This window comes from Saccostrea echinata, unplaced genomic scaffold (genome assembly GCF_033153115.1).
Source record: "Saccostrea echinata isolate AGI-Se365-2 ecotype Australia unplaced genomic scaffold, CSIRO_AGI_Sech_v1 ptg000009l, whole genome shotgun sequence".
Classification (NCBI taxonomy): Eukaryota; Metazoa; Mollusca; class Bivalvia; order Ostreida; family Ostreidae; genus Saccostrea; species Saccostrea echinata.
In genome coordinates, this window is record NW_026889758.1 from 50,409,681 (window position 1) to 50,427,500 (window position 17,820).

At 31.2% G+C, this 17,820-nt stretch overlaps 2 protein-coding genes and 1 long non-coding RNA gene across 4 annotated transcripts in view; 1 reads left to right on the forward strand and 2 right to left on the reverse strand.

Annotated features, from left to right (window-relative positions):
- Nucleotides 1-6,011: 6,011 nt before the first annotated feature.
- On the reverse strand, nt 6,012-11,946 carry LOC133183022 (ribosome biogenesis protein NSA2 homolog). The gene is made up of 10 exons (XM_061317943.1): nt 11,870-11,946; nt 9,951-10,018; nt 9,732-9,797; nt 9,550-9,603; nt 9,184-9,334; nt 8,642-8,726; nt 8,457-8,551; nt 8,048-8,188; nt 7,809-7,860; nt 6,012-6,115 (listed from the first exon to the last, which is right to left on the reverse strand). The coding sequence occupies exons 1-10, from the start codon at nt 11,870-11,872 to the stop codon at nt 6,048-6,050; spliced, it is 783 nt and encodes a 260-aa protein (XP_061173927.1). The 5' UTR covers nt 11,873-11,946; the 3' UTR covers nt 6,012-6,047.
- Nucleotides 11,947-12,803: 857 nt separating this feature from the next.
- On the reverse strand, nt 12,804-15,272 carry LOC133183023 (uncharacterized). Of its 2 annotated transcripts, none has more exons than XR_009720574.1 (4): nt 15,225-15,272; nt 14,698-14,810; nt 14,157-14,336; nt 12,804-12,921 (listed from the first exon to the last, which is right to left on the reverse strand). It is a non-coding gene; the product is annotated as an uncharacterized LOC133183023 (long non-coding RNA). The 2 variants fall into 2 exon arrangements; XR_009720575.1 differs by lacking the exon at nt 15,225-15,272 and adding an exon at nt 15,070-15,087.
- Nucleotides 15,273-15,305: 33 nt separating this feature from the next.
- LOC133183021 (uncharacterized protein KIAA0825-like) overlaps nt 15,306-17,820 on the forward strand; it is a 19,731-nt gene continuing 17,216 nt past the window's right edge. Inside the window, exons 1-4 of the mRNA XM_061317942.1 lie at nt 15,306-15,325; nt 15,742-15,935; nt 16,419-16,590; nt 17,076-17,820. The exon at nt 17,076-17,820 is cut by the window's right edge and continues 126 nt beyond it. Coding sequence (XP_061173926.1) covers nt 15,763-15,935; nt 16,419-16,590; nt 17,076-17,820 — 1,090 coding nt within the window. The 5' untranslated portion in view covers nt 15,306-15,325; nt 15,742-15,762. The remainder of the gene's footprint in view (nt 15,326-15,741; nt 15,936-16,418; nt 16,591-17,075) is intronic.

A 17,820-nucleotide genomic window follows, 5' to 3' on the forward strand; every position in this document is an offset into this window, starting at 1 on the left:
CATAAATCTGCATAAATTACTATAAAGCTACTTAATGTGAATTATAAGCTAGACATTTCCAATAGTTTGCAAGAATTTCAACATATATTAACACTTATTTACAGAGGATCTACACACTGCAATTTATTTGCATAAATTTAAATGAATTTACATAAGATTTATACCAATTTCAAAAAAAAAATCTTGAATTACCATATGTGTACATTTATTATGTAAAATTATCGTATATTTACATAATTAAGCATAAATTATTATCAAATTTCTTTAATTTACATAGATTATATCAAATTTCTTTAAATCAACATAAATTAATTGATATAAAAAATAACAAACAAGATTAATTTGCATGAATTAACATTAATTGTCATCAAATTACGTAAATAAACATAAAATTTCACAAATTAGCATGAAATTTAATGAATATAAATAAATTATTATAAAAAAAAATTAATGTACATAAAAAATATAAATTACAATAACTTTGTATAAGTATAAAATTTCGTATATTTGCATAAATCTTCTTGATTTACATAAAATACCATATATAACTTAAAATATCATATATTTTATATTATGATTAAAAAATGTACCTTATTTTGCATAAATTAACATAAATTTACATAAATTAGCATAAATTTTTCCTGGTTCTACAAGAATTTGCATTAATTAACATAAAATTTCCTTGATTTACATAAATTAGCATCTATTTACATAAATTAGCGTAAAATGTCCTTAATTTGCATAAATTTACATAAAATGTCCTTAATTTGCATATATTGGCATAAAATTAGCATATATTTGCATAAATTAGCGTTAAAAATAGTCCTTAATTTGCATAAATTTACATAAAATAGTCCTAATTTGCATAAATTAGCATAAATTTACATAAAATGTCCTTAATTTGCGTAAATTTTCCCTTGATTTGCATAAATTAGCATATATTTGCATAAATTGAAATGCAAATTAAGACTAATTTATGCAAATTAAGACTATTTTATGCTAATATATGCAAATTAAGGACATTTTACGCTAATTTATGTAAATTAAGGACATTTTATGCTAATTTATGCAAATTAAGGACATTTTATGTAAATTTATGCAAATTAAGGACATTTTTATGCTAATTTATGCAAATTTTTAAATTTATTGTAAATTATGTTTGTTAACGTCCCTCTCGAGAATTTTTCACTCATATGGAGACGCCACCATCTGCCAGTGGAGAGCTGCAAATTTTGTTCTATACTCGGCATTCAGGTCCATTGAGCAGTGAGGAATCTTTTTCATGCCAGCAACTACTGCGACACGGGACCTCGGTTTATCTGATCTCTCAGTTTATGTCTCTCGGTTTATGTCTCTCAGTAAATTCGATACACCAGAGCATACTCTACGTATGAACAATTTCTAAAACGAGATAAGTTATTGACAAACAAGTTGATAAAACAAGAATATCAGCAGTCTCGTTTAAAGTCATCATTTCGTAAGTTCTATGGCCAATACAATGACCTTGTCAGCAAATATAATCTATCATTTAATCAAATGCTGACTGACTTTTTCACACTAATTGTTAGGCCATTATCTACACACTAAATTGTCGACGGATTTTCTCGTTATTTCCCGATCCTTACAAGGAGCACAAGGCGGGTGTGACCAGTCAGCAGGGGATGCTCACTCCTCCATGGCACCTGATCCCACCACCTCTGATGTCTTAGAGGTCCTGTGTTTGCTCTACTCTTATTCTGTAATGTTTAATGGACTTTTGAGCTCGAATACTGTTCCTTATCTCCACATATTTCATTAAATATGATTTAAGAGATGAATTTTAAATCAAATTAACCAATAAATCTCATGTTGCATATAAATCCAATAATTAAAATCAAATAAATATATTATATTGTATATGCCTAAACCCAATGATAGCCCATGAAAGCCAGTATGGCTTATTTCCAATGGGGTCCTTTTACGCATATCAAAATTACTGGCATATGACATATATGATATATTTTATATAAACAATAAAAAATATACTTACTATAAACAAGATGGCTTAAAATTCCAATCATACTTAGTATGCAAAAACATCTCAAACACAAGAAAAAAGAACAGTTGGGTTTTAATCTAATAGCATAAAAATTCCTAGTTTTCTATAAAATGTTTTGACGTTTTTTTTTTATTTTGATTTATTGGTAATTGTTTTAATCTGATCAGATGGAGAATTCCAATCTTTAATTCCATTGTAAAAAAAGGTTCACTTTCCATTTTTTGAACCCTTGGCACAAAAAAAAATAAATTTACTCGACCATGTACAAGTTGTAGAAACATTTTGCTTAAAATTCTGTACAAATAATTTGGACCCTTATTATGAAATATATTGTAGACATGGTTGAGGCGTAACTGACAAATTCTACTTCTGATATTCAAAAAACCAAATTTTTCAAATTCATTACAGTTTTGCCAAAGGTCAAGATGTCCAAAAATTTATTTTTACAATAGCTCCAAAACTATGTGGTTTATAAAGTTAAAAATTTGTTTTGCTTTTTGTTTTGTTTTTCTTCCTCTTTTTTCTAAAAATACTCTAAATACAGAATGTATAGTTTTTGTTGAGCACTATAACATAGAAAGACCTGTATTGGAGGGTGACCTGGCCCTCGATACTAGTTACAGTGGGAGTGATGGACTCATTTTCTTTTTCTTTTTTATTAGAAATTCCCACTGTAACAAGGGTCATGTTTGTATATGTGTAATTTATATTACTATTGTTATTAAAAAAATAAACAATCAATTATATATGCATAAAATTTCCCTTTTTCCAAATTTTTCATCACTTTCTGAGTTTTATGTATCTATTACTGTGTATTGTGCATATATACATATATGGTTTATACAGATGTTGGTGGCATTATTAATAATTTATTCCTTATTGAATATAGTAGTATAAACAGTTGAATTGATGTGATGGAAGAGTAATACGCCCTGTGTACTAAACAATGTTAATTAACGTATCATTTTAGGTTGATATTATTTATCAGTGGATTAAGTGCGTTGTCATATTATCTTGGAACTGTGTATATTATATAATATTATACAAATGAATATATATTTGATGAAAAAAGACAGAGAGAGAAAAAAAAAAGATATATTGCACTTCGCAATTAAATACAAATTAACACAAAAGCTCTTATGTACACAATAAATTCATTTATCTGTTTAAAAAACAGTTTCTACAATTTTCTCACCAGATAGTAAGTTGTCAAAAAAAGTCCTAAATATTTAACACAATTTTTACATTCAATTTCGATTCCATCACATATACTACTGAAAAGGAGTTCATATCATATGACTTCAATTTTCTAGGAGGTCCAAATGAAATACTCTCTGTCTTACCTAAATGTAGAGAAAGTTTATTATCAACTTACCAGTGCTTACATTCCTCTAACATCTCAGATAGTTTTTTACTAATAACTTCTGGATTGGTGTGTGAAAAAAGAATAGCTGTGTCATCTGCATGCAAAAGGACTTTGCATTCAGAATCGATACTGACACTGAGATCATTTACATACAATAAGAATAAAAGAGGCCCAAGGATACTGCCTTGAGGTACCTCAAACGAAATATAAGTGACATCTGAAAAAGTGATGCTAACATTAACACCATTTTATATGCAAGTGATTAGTGATAAAGGTAAATTGCTTCATGAATAAAGGGCGTAAATAATAGAAAGTTTAAATCGTCCTGTCCTATTACTTTACGGTTGTATGTTCGGCAATGACAAATGCTTTTCCGTAGATTTCCGTAGTTAAAAAATCCTGCTTTCTCTAGTTGAAACCTACTGTCAGTCACTGTCAATCTCATGACTGTGGTTTCTTTTATTTCCGGTAGGCGACACTTGCACTTGTGTGTGGAGGGTGACACTCTACCATCAGCTCATACAGGCACATACATTCACTGAGTCTGAAAGAGTAAACAACAGGGGCCCTACTAGGTGAGACTTCATTTGTCAAACCGGCGTACGCCGAATGCGCCGCTTGACCTTTGATAACCTGGCTTGTTACTTCATTTGACCGGGGAAGGTTCGCCGGTGTACGCCGATCTCGCCGGTTTAAAATGACCGGCGACAGATTCGCCGGTGTTAGAAATATGGCGGGAAGATAAAAAACCTATAAATGCACACATTTTTACCAACTCGGCATGTTCTTAAATTGTTTGCATTTCTTGAACAAATCGCCATTCATATATTTAAAATCTGTTGTTATTTTCGAAATTAAAATTTTTCATGAGGTCCTGCCCCCTTTTTTCCCAAACATAACTTTTTACTTTTTAAAAATATTCATTGAAAGACCGGTTGTTTCCTCCATTTTTTTTTTTTTGGTTGTTGTTGTTTAAGTGATTTAGTCATAGTAGTGTATGAATAAAATTTGGTACTGAAAAAAGTCCCCCCCCCCCCCCAAATAAATAAATAAAAAAGGATTTTTGGGGTTTGACAATTTTCCTCTCTTTTTTGTCTTGTCAAGTATTTTTTATTTTTTAGGTAAGTTGATTTTTTTTTCTTGCTACCGCCACCTTTCAAAAACATCGATCTCTGGATCTTCGATAGGGATACACATGGGGGAATTAATTACATCGGAATCGAAATACGAAGAATTCCAAACAACAACAGAAGAGCAAGTTGATTTCTACTGATTTGTCGTTTGAGTACAATCACAATAAAATGATAAAACCAGGAAGACCATTTTTTCGAACAAAAAGGCGAGTTATTATTGCTTTCCTTACTTGGAATGTTATTGGAGCATTTTATGTGTGGTTGCCACATGTTTGGAAGATCCAAGCGCAGGATGCCCAAAAGCAAGACAGCACACCAGCAAGTCGGTGAACGTGTGACCCAGTTACAGTGATTCGGGGCGGTGCTTATTCGTGTTTTTGAGTCATGAATACTCGTGTTTGGTAAACTGTGTGATAGAGCATCATCTGATTAATCCACCGACCCTATGCTTGAAAAAACTAGTCGATGGATGAATGACCTTGACGACACGAATGTTGCCATTATATAACTGCCCTTCGTAGCAGATTCGGTGATGGAACATCTACATTTGACATTAACTTGGATCCATTTCACCACATGGATTCGTATAATTTCATTATAGTTTTAAAATGTGTCCTCTTACCGTCCTTGTGGTTCAATTTTAAAGGAAATGTTTGAGGACAAAAGTGAAACGAAGACAGTGTGCCGTGTAAGATAGAGGGAGGAACATTTAAACTGCATTTCCTTCTCTTTTAGAATTGTTCAATGAATTGCACTACATAAACTTCAAACTGTATATAAGGATTTGCCAGAGGATGTGATAAACATTGCCATGTTTTTTGCGAATTCAATTTTATACTGTGCTATAGTATTAATGCAAGACTGTTATTTTCTCAAAAAGAAAAGATTCATTTAATCTGTATTCCGAATTCAATATTAGTTTCATAGGGTTGAAATCAATTTTTTTTTATAAGAAATCATTCAAGTGAGGCTTAAAAATTCTTCACATCTAATCCATGAGGAAATGCTTTAATTAATGCTTACTTGTATGAGCAAACTAAGCTTGACTTGCCAAGTTTCCATTTCTACCAGAATTTTCATCTTTAAAATCATTTAAGTTAAGAATGTATCTATAGGTTTGCTAAATATTTAATTTGTGATTTATATTTCTAGCATATATAAATGTACTGCAATATTTTAATCAGCTCTAGATCAATGTAAATATGTGTGTTTAGGCCAGTTTATTACAGCTGAACGTTGGTATCACGAATACCATGGATATGTCGAAGTGATTTGGAAGTCCCAACCCCTTTTTCTTTAAGTATTTTACCCTGGATATCTTGAATCTCCAGATATTAAACTCGGATGTTTTTTCTCGGCTCATTGGGTTCGAGATAACGAGGTTTGACTGTATTTAACAAATACCGGGGGTAGTACCTCTTAAGTGACCATTTAACTTGGATTGTTTAATGCCTTTCAAATAAAAAAGCCACAGTTGACTGACTGCCGAGATTTTTATTAACTTTCTTTTTTACACCAGTAGTACAGCATTGATGCATCCATCATTTTCTGGATTGTTTGTCACCTGAGCATATTTACCTGAAATAAAGTTAACAGATAAATAAAAGCTATCATACTAAAATCCAGACATTACATGTATAAATTTTCTTTTGGGGGCATTTCAGACAAAGATGTAAGAAAATTATAGAAAAATATGCTTCATGTAATGACAATAAAAAAAAGAATCATGAATGCCATCTGTATACATTAGTGTTAACAAGGAGTGATTGAAGAGGGGCATGTCCCTTTTGTCAACCAAGTTGGCTTTAGATAGTGTACATTTTTTAAAGAGGAATTCAGAGCACAAAGCACTTCAAGACCTTCTTTTTTAACACATCAATGAATGGTTGAAATATGAACATCTTCTGGTACAAAATAATTCCAAACTAGAACTGTCCAAAAGGGACAAATACCCCCCGCTGGGTTTTTCAGAGAAGGTACCAAATCACTAATGTTTTCTAGATGTGAGAGGTGTTCACAATTTGCTTAAACATTTAGAGTGAAAATTTAATTACTCATTATATTTTTTTAATGAATGAAACTAAGGTGCAGCCTAATAAAACATCAATACTAGTCACATGCTAGTAATTACAGTGTTTTTTATTACATTGAAAAAAATAGTTTGCAACTATATGTCATCTTTGTGAGACATGACACTCTGCAAATTGATTGTTGAAAAAAAAATCATAATTATACAAAATCAAATTGATCTTAATACCTTTATATCAAACTCATTTTAAAAATAAAAGGCTGTTTCCAGTAACTATGTGTTTTGACAGACATAAATAACAATCAAGAGACTTAGACAACAGAGATCTTTATTTCTTTCTGCCCAATTCCCAGGAGATATAGATAAGACCTGCTTGATCAGAGATGCCCTAACAGCTTCCCACACCGAACTCATTAATTAATCTTTAACTGGATGCATGTCCACTCATTACTCCCAGGGACAAATCGATTTACACTATCTGCTGTGTAATGTAAAAACTGTTTTTAATACTTTGCGATTTTTTTTTTACTTCTAATGAGTAGTTTTAAGCTGTAGTTCACATTTTTGTACAGATGTTCTAGATTCTATGTCTCAAACGTTAGACATGAACCCGAAATGACTAAATCAATAAAAATGAAAAAAAAACACCTGTAAAATGCAGAAAAATTATCAAATAATGTTGAAAATACCAGGTGAACATCTTCATATGGTAAATAATAAGTGTACAAATTTTCATACAAATCTATGCAATAGTCTCTGGGAACAGATCCGGACAAAACCACATAATAAAAATGAAAAAACACCTGTAAAATGCAAAAAAATTATCCAATCATGATGAAAATACCAGGTGCACACCTTCATATGGCAAAGAATAAGTGTACAAATTTTCAGAAAAATCCTTGCAACAGTTTCCAAGAAATGGTCCGGACAAAATCTTGTCTACAGACTGACAGACAGACAGACAAGCTGATTCCAATATACCCCCCTAAACTTCGTTTGCGGGGGGGGGGGGGGGGGGGGTAATTATATGCAAGTTATTGAACAGATATGAATAGTTTTGTAACAGCTGAAGCAATAATTTCACATCTCGCCCCCCTCTAAAACAATAAAGTTTCTCCATAAATACTGGCACAAAGACAAAAATATTAATGCAGACAGTTTATATCATGTAGGAAAATTATTTGACACACATCAGGAATTCATGATTAAACACAAATCTGCAGCATAAAAAGCATCACTTACCCCAAATTACTTTACCAGCTTGCGTAACAAGACCTAATTCACTAATATTAACCTGAAATAAGACAATAATTCATGTTAATTTAAAAGTTCTGGAACCAGTTATTCCAAAACTTTCAAACTAATTAGTCAGTATTCTCCTGTCTTTATAGTTTGATTAACATGATAAAAGAGTCCCCAATAAATGCTATCGAAGATTTTCAGAACCACAAAAAAGACATATTTCATATTCCTATATTTACCTCTATGATGGTTCCTTTTGTAATGACTCCTAAGCTTGTATACATGGTTGACGTGGGATTTTTCTTCACACCGATGATGGGAAGACAAAATGTGGCTTTAAGTTCTGGATGTGTTACATGTGCTTTGTTAAATCTCAGACCCTAGAAAAAATGTTTAGGCATTGTTAAATCTCAGTTACTAGTAAAAATGCTTAGATATAACTAACATGCATATGTACCCTGTATACATATATCAGTAAGCTTTTTGAATTTTGCATCTTAAGTGAAAGTTATTGAGATTAAACCTGAAAGTGACAGATGTGTTGAAAAACTTGGTCAATCTTAGACATTTTTGTAATTCCTGATAATGTTGACCATTCATCTCTTCCCATTGGCCATTTTTGTGAAATAATTCATATGCTCCACTTACCATTGGTCGAATAAATCTCTCAAATTTGGGTGGTTTTCTTGTAAACCCCTCTCCCACATAACACACTTTGGTGACCATTCTTTTCCATCCTTTACCTGTAAATCATGAACAGTCAAGAATAGAATGCTCTGACACACAAAAAATTACTCAATGTACAACTGATAATTTGTAACAGAATTACTCACGTTTTGTTTTGCCACTCTTGATGACTTTGAACACCTCTGCCTCACTCATGCCTCTTACTTTTGGCAAAGGAACCTCCCATTTACCCTATAAAGAAGACAACATAAAAAGCATATAATGCACATTGCAATGAAAAATATTACTTATAATCATTTTTTCAACAACAACAAAAAAAATTCAATAAAAAAACTAAGTTAGTCATTCAAAATTTGAATAAAAATGTGATATACCCAGTGTATAAATTAAACCACTTTGATAAATTAGTCATTCATTTTCTCAAATGGATTCACTATTCCCCCTTTTAATCTTTTCAAGTCTATTCAATCATAATGTTAGAAAGTACTAAAACTCTACTATGGTCCTCTCTGTGTAACAGGTATTAAACTTGCAGCATTTTCCTTTAGTTCCTATTTAATCATGTAAGTCAAGACTTTAAAATAGCTATACTTTGGGCTAAGAACTTTGTCTAACTGTTTTTTATATACTTCTTTCTATCTCCCTGTTTACAGACCAATTGATATTGTTCTGTATATTTAATGCTTACAGCTTTCTCCTTTCTTTTCTGTTTAATCATGTTGGACAAGACTTTAGCTCTACTTTGGCCCTCTCTGTCAAGTAAGTATGCTGGAACTGCTCCCTCTGGTACTTCATCATTATTCTTCTGTTTTGTTTTTCTTTCTTCATGCATCTTTATTCTAATATTTAATGTATAACACAGAAGTTAGTCTTTTTAGTCAATATCCTTGCCAGTACTCATTCTTTCACACAAGTTTTAAGTTCAACTTCCATTATAAAAGAAAATGCAGAACACAATCTTTAATTACTGGGTTGAAGTTCATATGTACTGATATAAATTTTAAATGATTTAAAGCAACTTTGTGTTACAATACATAAAATTTACATAACTTACGTTTTCTTCATTTGAACCTTCTCTGCATGTCGTTTCTTATTGTACAATTTGGCCCTAGAGCAAACAAATTTGGAAGGATGAATTGTAACTGTAAGTCTTTTTCAGTATAAATATCTTTAACAATAAATAAATGTGAATTTCATCTACTCATTTCCTAAATTATGCTCATTTTTATCATATACCTTATTCCCCTAAGCTTTTTGGCTTTCTCTGCCATCTCATGGGCCTTTCTTCCCTCTTTCTTTCTCCTGTAAGAAATTGTCAAATGTTTCAGATTTAACTGCTAGTTTTTCAAGCTTTCCTTCTTTCTTATTCTCTTTTCTTTTCTCAGTTTTTCAACATCATCTCCAAATAAAGCATGCACACTTTCAAGATTCAGTCCATACAAAAATGTAACATACTTTTTCTCATGATAATCAAGTCTGTATCCATGGCGCTTCCTATGAAGCTCAATGTGTTCATTCTGTGGCTGTAAAAAGAATTAAGAAGGGGAATGATTGTACATGTCCAATTCATTATTTAGTTGCCTCTTTTTATATTCCTGCACATCCCTGTAAAATTTTCCCCACTGAACATTTATACGGATTAATTCATAGGCTTAAATAACAAATTCACAACTCCAACATTAATACATTATTGTCTGAAATATGTGACTGTCACAGCAAGTACTTTTTATTGGTTGTGTATTTTGACTTAATATCAATTTTATTATATATTATATGGGTGTATGATTATTAAAGTTTTATATAGGTGTATGATTTATTGATAATTAAAATCAAAGTAGGCAAATTAAAGCTATCAATGAACAGAAGTTTACAAAATCTTGGGAAATGGCCATCCACAGGTAACCTGCTGGTATTTCTGATTTCTTCATTTGTTATTGTATTAAATAAAGAAACTTAAGAATATATAACATTCTGAATAGTTTGTTGATATGAATGAAAAAATTCTATTTTGTTACATCATATATAATTTTAAAGATTTATGTGATATAAACAGTGCAAGATTTGAAAAGGTAAATAATAGGGCATACAAGAAATGCAAGATTTTAAACAACTGAAAATATCTGTTATTAATGCCTCTGTTTTAATACTTTTAAAAAAGCCTAAAAATAAAGAAAACTATCATGGACAACTATCACAAAACAAATGGAATAAAAATAAAATTACAAACAGGTCCAGTACATTTAGCTACGTAGCTAAAATTACCTACTGTAGCTTTATTTACCTACCTCAGGTAGCTTTATTTAGCTATTTCAAGGCAACTTTTCACAATTTTGCTTTTTATTTTAAAAAGACAAAAAGTCGCAAGAAAATGTTTACTAATATTTATTCTAGGTATCATTTAAAAAGCAATCTAAAGCAGAGATAGTTTTAACATTGCTGCGTTTGATCACTTTTAAGGAAAATATGTATTCCCATTTTTTGAGTAACTGTACACACCTTGTGCGCGATGAGGCGGGGATAAGTATGATTATTTCACATTGTGCTCATTTTAACCAAAACTGGTTTTTTCTTTGTTATTACACTCAAGAAGTAACTGTTAGGTCACAAATTAACTGTTGTATATAGCCCCAAAACTTTTAGAACTTTGATTGCAATTGCGCAAAAAAAGACACATCTCCAAGAGTGATTTTTTCATGCATTGTTTTCAGATGAGTTCAAAAGTTCAAAAGTTGAAAATTATCACTGCATAAAAGTGCAATTTTCTGCACTTTCTGGGAAAAATTCTTATTTAAGAAATAAGTTTGATTTCGTTGCTAAATAAAGCTACTTCATGTAGGTAAATAAAGCTATGTAGGTAATTCAAGCTACGTAGCTAAATCTAGTGATTGTACCAGACCTGACAAATGCCAGTTAACTAAACATTTTAATCAGGAATATAACTATTTAATTTATTCATATAATTTTTTTTTATGTAGAAATTACTATTTTTAAAATAATTACAGTACTTTATTTCAAATTGAAAATTCTACATGTATTGTAGATTTCTTTAATTTCTACCATTCCCTCACCTGAAATAACCACAAGATCTGTCTTTAATACTATTGTGATTCAGATTAGATAATGATAAACATATTAATATCTAATTCCATTATTTGAAAATCATCATTGTAATATTCCACACAGTTCGACACGATATCGAGGGACATGTTTATAACATGTATGCGATATGCATCAAACATGGTCTTGAAAAAGAGTAAATAGTAAAATACATAATTTATCGTTCAAACAAGTACATTATTACCAGTATATTTTTATTTCTTATGAAATACTTTTGTTTCTATGGAATAATTGTGGGCTTTTGAAACAATACATACCATCTTTCAAGAGATTTGTGAAATCGTGTGACAAATGTTTTTCCTCGGCAGTCTTAAAAGGAAGTATTTGAGGGTACGTTAATGCTAAAATTTATAAAGAGGATCTGTGGAATCCGAAATGACACTGCTTTCCTTCGTTTTTCGTTATCAAAAAAATGGTATGGGTGTGGGTTAATCACTTAAAAATTAATCAATAAATAAGGTCGACATTAATTTATATCAAAATTATTTCAGGATTAAAAAATTATAGCTATCCAGGCATTTACCCCCCCCCCCCCCAAAAAAAACCAGCTTTATATAGTATTTTAGATCTGTTACAAAAATATGTTGTGTAAATGGCTTTTGAAATTGCTGAAAGATATCACAGATCACTTCCAACATTTAATTTCATATAAAAAGTATATTGGTATGTTAAAAGCCAGTTTTAAGGAAATATTTACATGTATCTAAATACAGTACATCTTTATCCCCTTTATAAATAGAGAGCTCATTAAGTATTTTTACAAGAATGTTTCAAAAGACTTCATGCAACCTTGGATCATCTTAAGATGGATGAAATAAAAATTATTTCACAAATGGATTTCAATATCAAGCCTCATTTTGGAGATATAATGACAGATAAATGATATATTTCAATAGTTCTCATCCTTGGCTGACATATGATCCAAAAGAACAGGCAAAAACTTAGTAAGTTCTAAATTTCATGAGTCATATTTTTTTCTAAGGCTGTAATCTAAACTTGCTTTGTGAAGGAGGGACCATAAAGATTACTATTACCAATAATCCTTGATCCCCCCATAAAGTTCAGGCCTCTTCCCACAATTCAATCCAGTCTGATTGACATTTCCTCTCCTCAACACTGCAGTAGTAGCTGATAGAATCTCTTTGATCAACCACTTTTGAGTTATTAAATTATAATATAAGTAAAAGAAAGTTCTTGTTTGACAAATTTATTTACACATCATTCAATGTTATCTACATATAAATACTTTCTTCACACACTAAGTTGTTACTGCTGCTGCAGGCTTTTGTACCGGTTCCCCTCTATTCAGCTGTAAAAGAAATATAAAAATAGTTTCTACATCTTTTAAATTAAAACATTCTTTTAGTCTATATATTTTCTATCTTTGATTTTTTTAACTAATATTCACTAAGCCTGGGATTAGAAAAGATTCCTATACTTTCCAGAAAGAGCAGAGGGTCAGTGGATCTAAATTCTAATACCCTCTGAAAATATCACAGAAAATCTTCAAAACTTCTCAAAGGTCCAAGAGAAGTTGTCCCATGAACAACTTGTATGAAATACACAATATGAATTTTGATCAATACTATGGTCATTACAAAATTTTATACTATTTGTAAAAAAACCAAAGTCAGACACATGTCAAACTGTTTACAAGAGAGACCAAAACACATGGAGGCAACAGCAAATATACATTTTCTTCAGCAAAGAAAGATATTACTTATCTAATCAAAAAATAATAATTTTTCATTATTTCTTTATATGTCTTATCCAAATGATATATTCCAATGCATTTGCCCCAAGATTAACCGGAGAGCTGCAGTTACCTTGTGCACTAATTAACCAGTTAAGGTTCATTTGATGAGAGAAACAACTTGCACTAGGATAAATGACTATCATTCTTGTATAAATTATCAAGTTAAAAGCCATGTTTGTCAAATTTTGCACTGCAAAGCATGCTGAAATTCCATGTGTGCTTTTTTAAGTATGAATTAAACTTATTGTGGAGAATCATTAGCATGTAAGCAAAATTATTTATATGAGTGAACGGAGGGATGATCAACCTGAACAAAATCTAATTTTACATACTGGCAAATACTGTAAATCATATTTTATTTTCAAGAACTTTATTTTTGCGTAATAACGCGAGACAGTATGCTTGTGAAAATTTCATTCTTGTGTATTATTGTATTCCTAAAGATTATATAGAGCAATAACCAATAAAATAACTCGTGAAAATTTGGTCTTGCTAATAAAGAGTAAATGACTATCTTGCGAAAATAAGGTGTCACGAAAATTTAATGATCTACAGTACATCATAATAAAATTTGGGAAGGTCACAATACATACATCTACAAAGTACTTCATTAGAACTATAAACAAACTACGAATAACAGTTATTTTTCTTCAAATCAAATTCACATTCATTTCATGGTTGGGTGTTTATGCAATCAAGTTCTTTATATTAATTGATAAAAAATGTTTATACATGTTTATACATGTAATTATATTTTCTGTAATATTATTTATTAACAATATTCTTACCCATCGCCTAGAATTACAGTGGGATGCACTACTTTCTTTTCTCCAGTGGAGCTCTTCTCTAAGAACAAGTAATAAAACTGCAGCAGTTCCTATAGCTCCAACCTGGCCATAGATGTTCCGGCCTCTAAAGAAGTTCAATCCAAAACGTGTATACTTCTTTATCTGAGCTGTCATTGACATCTGAAAAATATTATAATTTTAATTTCAAATTTGAACACTTTCTATTTCAATACAATGGAAATATGCAAGCTTTTCTCAAAACTAGATTTTAATTTTAAAATATTAAAATTTGATATCAATGTCAAAGTAAAGGACATGGTTACTATTTGAAAATTATTAAAATGTTCTCACTTAAGGGTGCATGATGTTATACTTAAGGGGATCCTCTAAACTTTCAAAACAACAACCCTTTGATTGCCACACTAATTCAACTAAATAACTGAAGACGTTTTTTTTTGTGACTAGCAAGAACCTTAAGAGCTTGAAATTATCTATAAAGCATGATGTTAAAGTATAATTCTAAAATCTTCCTGATGCTGACCTTGGTTATCTAAAATGTTATCTTTACTGCAGTCCCCCAATATCCCGTCGACAGTGCTAGGACTGGACTTTCTCTCACTTTTTACCCCGTCTTCTGTAGCTTTTATGATCCCTCTATAACCATTGTTAGATAAATAAATATAATATTATTCCTTTGCAATTTTTTTTTTTATAAATACAATGTAAAAGAAAATCTCTGTTATATGTGTATTTAACTGAAATTGATAAGCAAAAATAGCAATAACAAAATAAAACACATTTTTAAACAATATAACACATTAAAATCAAATTAACACGATTCTTGTTTTATTGTTTGTGGACTCGAAACAATTTACCCACAAAAAATGAACTAAACGAGGAAATTCGGTATGACCTGAGAAGTGGCCAAGCTTATTTCAGTTGTAGAAAAAGAAGATCCTAAGACAAATGGACTCTTCAGAAACAAAGTATATATACATCGAATATACAAGCAAAAGTGATAGAAAATAACAACGATTGATAAGAGATAAATAATAAGAAAAACTTCACCTGTTTTAGTAAGTCGTACCTAAAACTAGTTATTCATTCAGGTTTTGTATTTTATAACAATTTATTTACTTCCGATTTGTAAACAAATCTCCATGCCTATGGTAATGATGATGTTATTTGCCTAAGATTTTCTATGAAGAGGGGAAATGACTATAATTATATGGATATTTAGGTTTCATATTCATTTTATAAATGTATTTCGTACAAGTCAATACTGCACAGGTTGTTATTTAGATAAAAACGGTATGTCACTATCCCCACCATGCATGTTTTGATAAAAATTATTACCTCTCGTCAGCTCTAGGTCATTTACCATAGGCCTACTGCATATTTGTCACTTTTACCTCCAAAAGATAGAGTACTGTATCTACAAGTAACTAATCAGTAAATGGCAGTTGAAATACATTGTATTGAAATGAAGTTGATTATTTCAATTGATCTTCAAAAGTTCATCTTTTTACAATAGAAATGAGACACATCTTCATATATTAAGGAAGAAAATTTCATTTAATTTCAGTTCAGGGCATCTAGTTGAGGCATGGAGAAAATGTATAGACAAAGTTCAAAAGCTCAGCAGAAGGAAATGGAGATTTTAAAAACTATGACTGTCCCACCAGTCAGGTCACTGCTAGAGAGTGTCCCCCCAAGTCAAGCAGTACTCACGGCCTACATAGATGACCTTGATAATCATCTGGAAGAAAATAGCCGCAAGTAAATGACGGCACCTATAAATATAAGATCTTCTGTGATTTGTGATTAGATATAATTTTTATCCAAAGAGTTGTGTAGAAAACACACAACAAGTTGGATAAAATCATATCCAACTACGAGCCATGAGATATTCTTTTTATCATGTGTTTTACAAATAACAATCACATTTTAATTTGTTTTAAAATATGAATCCATTTTGTTTTACTTCAACACTAACAAAATCCATATAACCATATGGAAAATTCGAAAGTCAGAAATAATACATTTTTATTTCTTTTGATAAAAGAGGATTCCATGGGTAATTCTTATATATATCCCAACAAGCTGTATAAAATATAGTCTATTAAATTTTTAACAACATCTTTAATTTTTCTTTATTCGTGAATGAATGTTTTATCTGACACTTCCATTTTCTCATTTTTATATTGATAAGATGGTTAAGACCATCATGGAACATTGTTATTGCTAGATATTTTTGTGTAGGATGGATGAGTGTCTTCATGACATCTTGAGAACATGTAACAACTTACCAGGAAACAAGCAGTTCAGCAGTCCTAAAGAGGCCATTAACAATGTAATCAGTACACACATCATAGAGAAGGACTCCTGTTACGATCCTGAGGCAGAGGATGTCCTTACTATTCTCAGTCATGTGGTAAGTTTTAAAGATAAAAAAATAAATGTGAAATATATACACTTTTTTATCAGATTTTAGGATTGATCTGTCCATTCCTGTATTTGCTTCTCTGACACCTACTGGTTTCATGTAAAGATTCAGAGTTAATGTGGTATTTTTGATGAAAAAGGACTACATACATATACATGTATATGTATGCTGTTCTTGTGATATATTCAGAAATTTATTATGAAGCCTATGGATTTGAGGACAGAGGAGTTTGATCAATAGTGTTCATTTATGCTCTTTAGCTATGCTGTTACATTGTGTGCTAATAAAAGTTTAGTACAGGTACATGTATAAAAAAAAATATGCAGTTTACTTCTTTTGCATAGTGATATTAATATGTTAATTGATGAACTAAACCAATTGATACAAAAAGAATATCTATTAACTTGTATGTTGATATATGTTCTCTTTCTATGTGCTGTAGAATGATGTAGTGTTAATCTGTGATTTTTTAGATATCTGTTCTAGAAAACCATCCAGGCAGTGAAGAAAAGCTGTTACAGGATCTCCTTTCATTGTCCTCCAATGAGGGATTGTCTTTGCCCTGTAAATCCCACCAGGGATCTAATCCCATGCAGTCTGTCACCTCAGTCAATGCAGTAAGTGACAATTTGGAATTGCAGATAGCTCAGCAGTGGGATCAGATCTCACTTCACTTCCGTCGCTACTTTACAGACAAGTTGCAGAAGCTCCCCATCGACAGTACCAAGCCAGATTTAGATCTTTTTGAAGGGAAACGAATTGAGTACATCCACAGTCTTTTGGCTCTGTACTCCTCAGATGATATCCTAATTAAGTATCAGACGTTGAGATCCCAGCAATTGGAGCGCTGCTTTGAGACTCTGCTGCCTGAGATAGACTCTGAGCAGTACAGTTCCATGGAAATTACCAAAAACTGCAGGGAGCTATCAGATATCATACTGAATATGATTGATGAAGATTTTGTGATTTTTAACTCTGGAATTTTTAAGAAGCCTTTCAATACTGCTAGGGCTATGCATGACATGTACTTGGAGAAGTTTTCAGATGAGATGTCAGCACTTGTGGAAGATATATGGGAAGATATTGAAGATATTGTTAACAAGCCTAGAAAAAATTCAAAAGATCAGCTGACCTCTAATCACTCCCATAATGCCGAACAAGATGTACCTGATGAAAGCAATTCTAGTGATTCAAGTCTCCCTAGAATTTACATGGAAT

Bases quoted from the DNA above. Each gene is read 5' to 3' on its own strand.
- LOC133183022 (XM_061317943.1), bottom strand. The intron at 9,798-9,950 runs GTATGTTACATT...AATTTCTTACAG, and splicing joins CTTGATTATCATGAGAAAAA to GAGAAAGAAAGAGGGAAGAA. The intron at 6,116-7,808 runs GTAAGTGATGCT...ACTTTATTTCAG, and splicing joins AGCTGGTAAAGTAATTTGGG to GTAAATATGCTCAGGTGACA.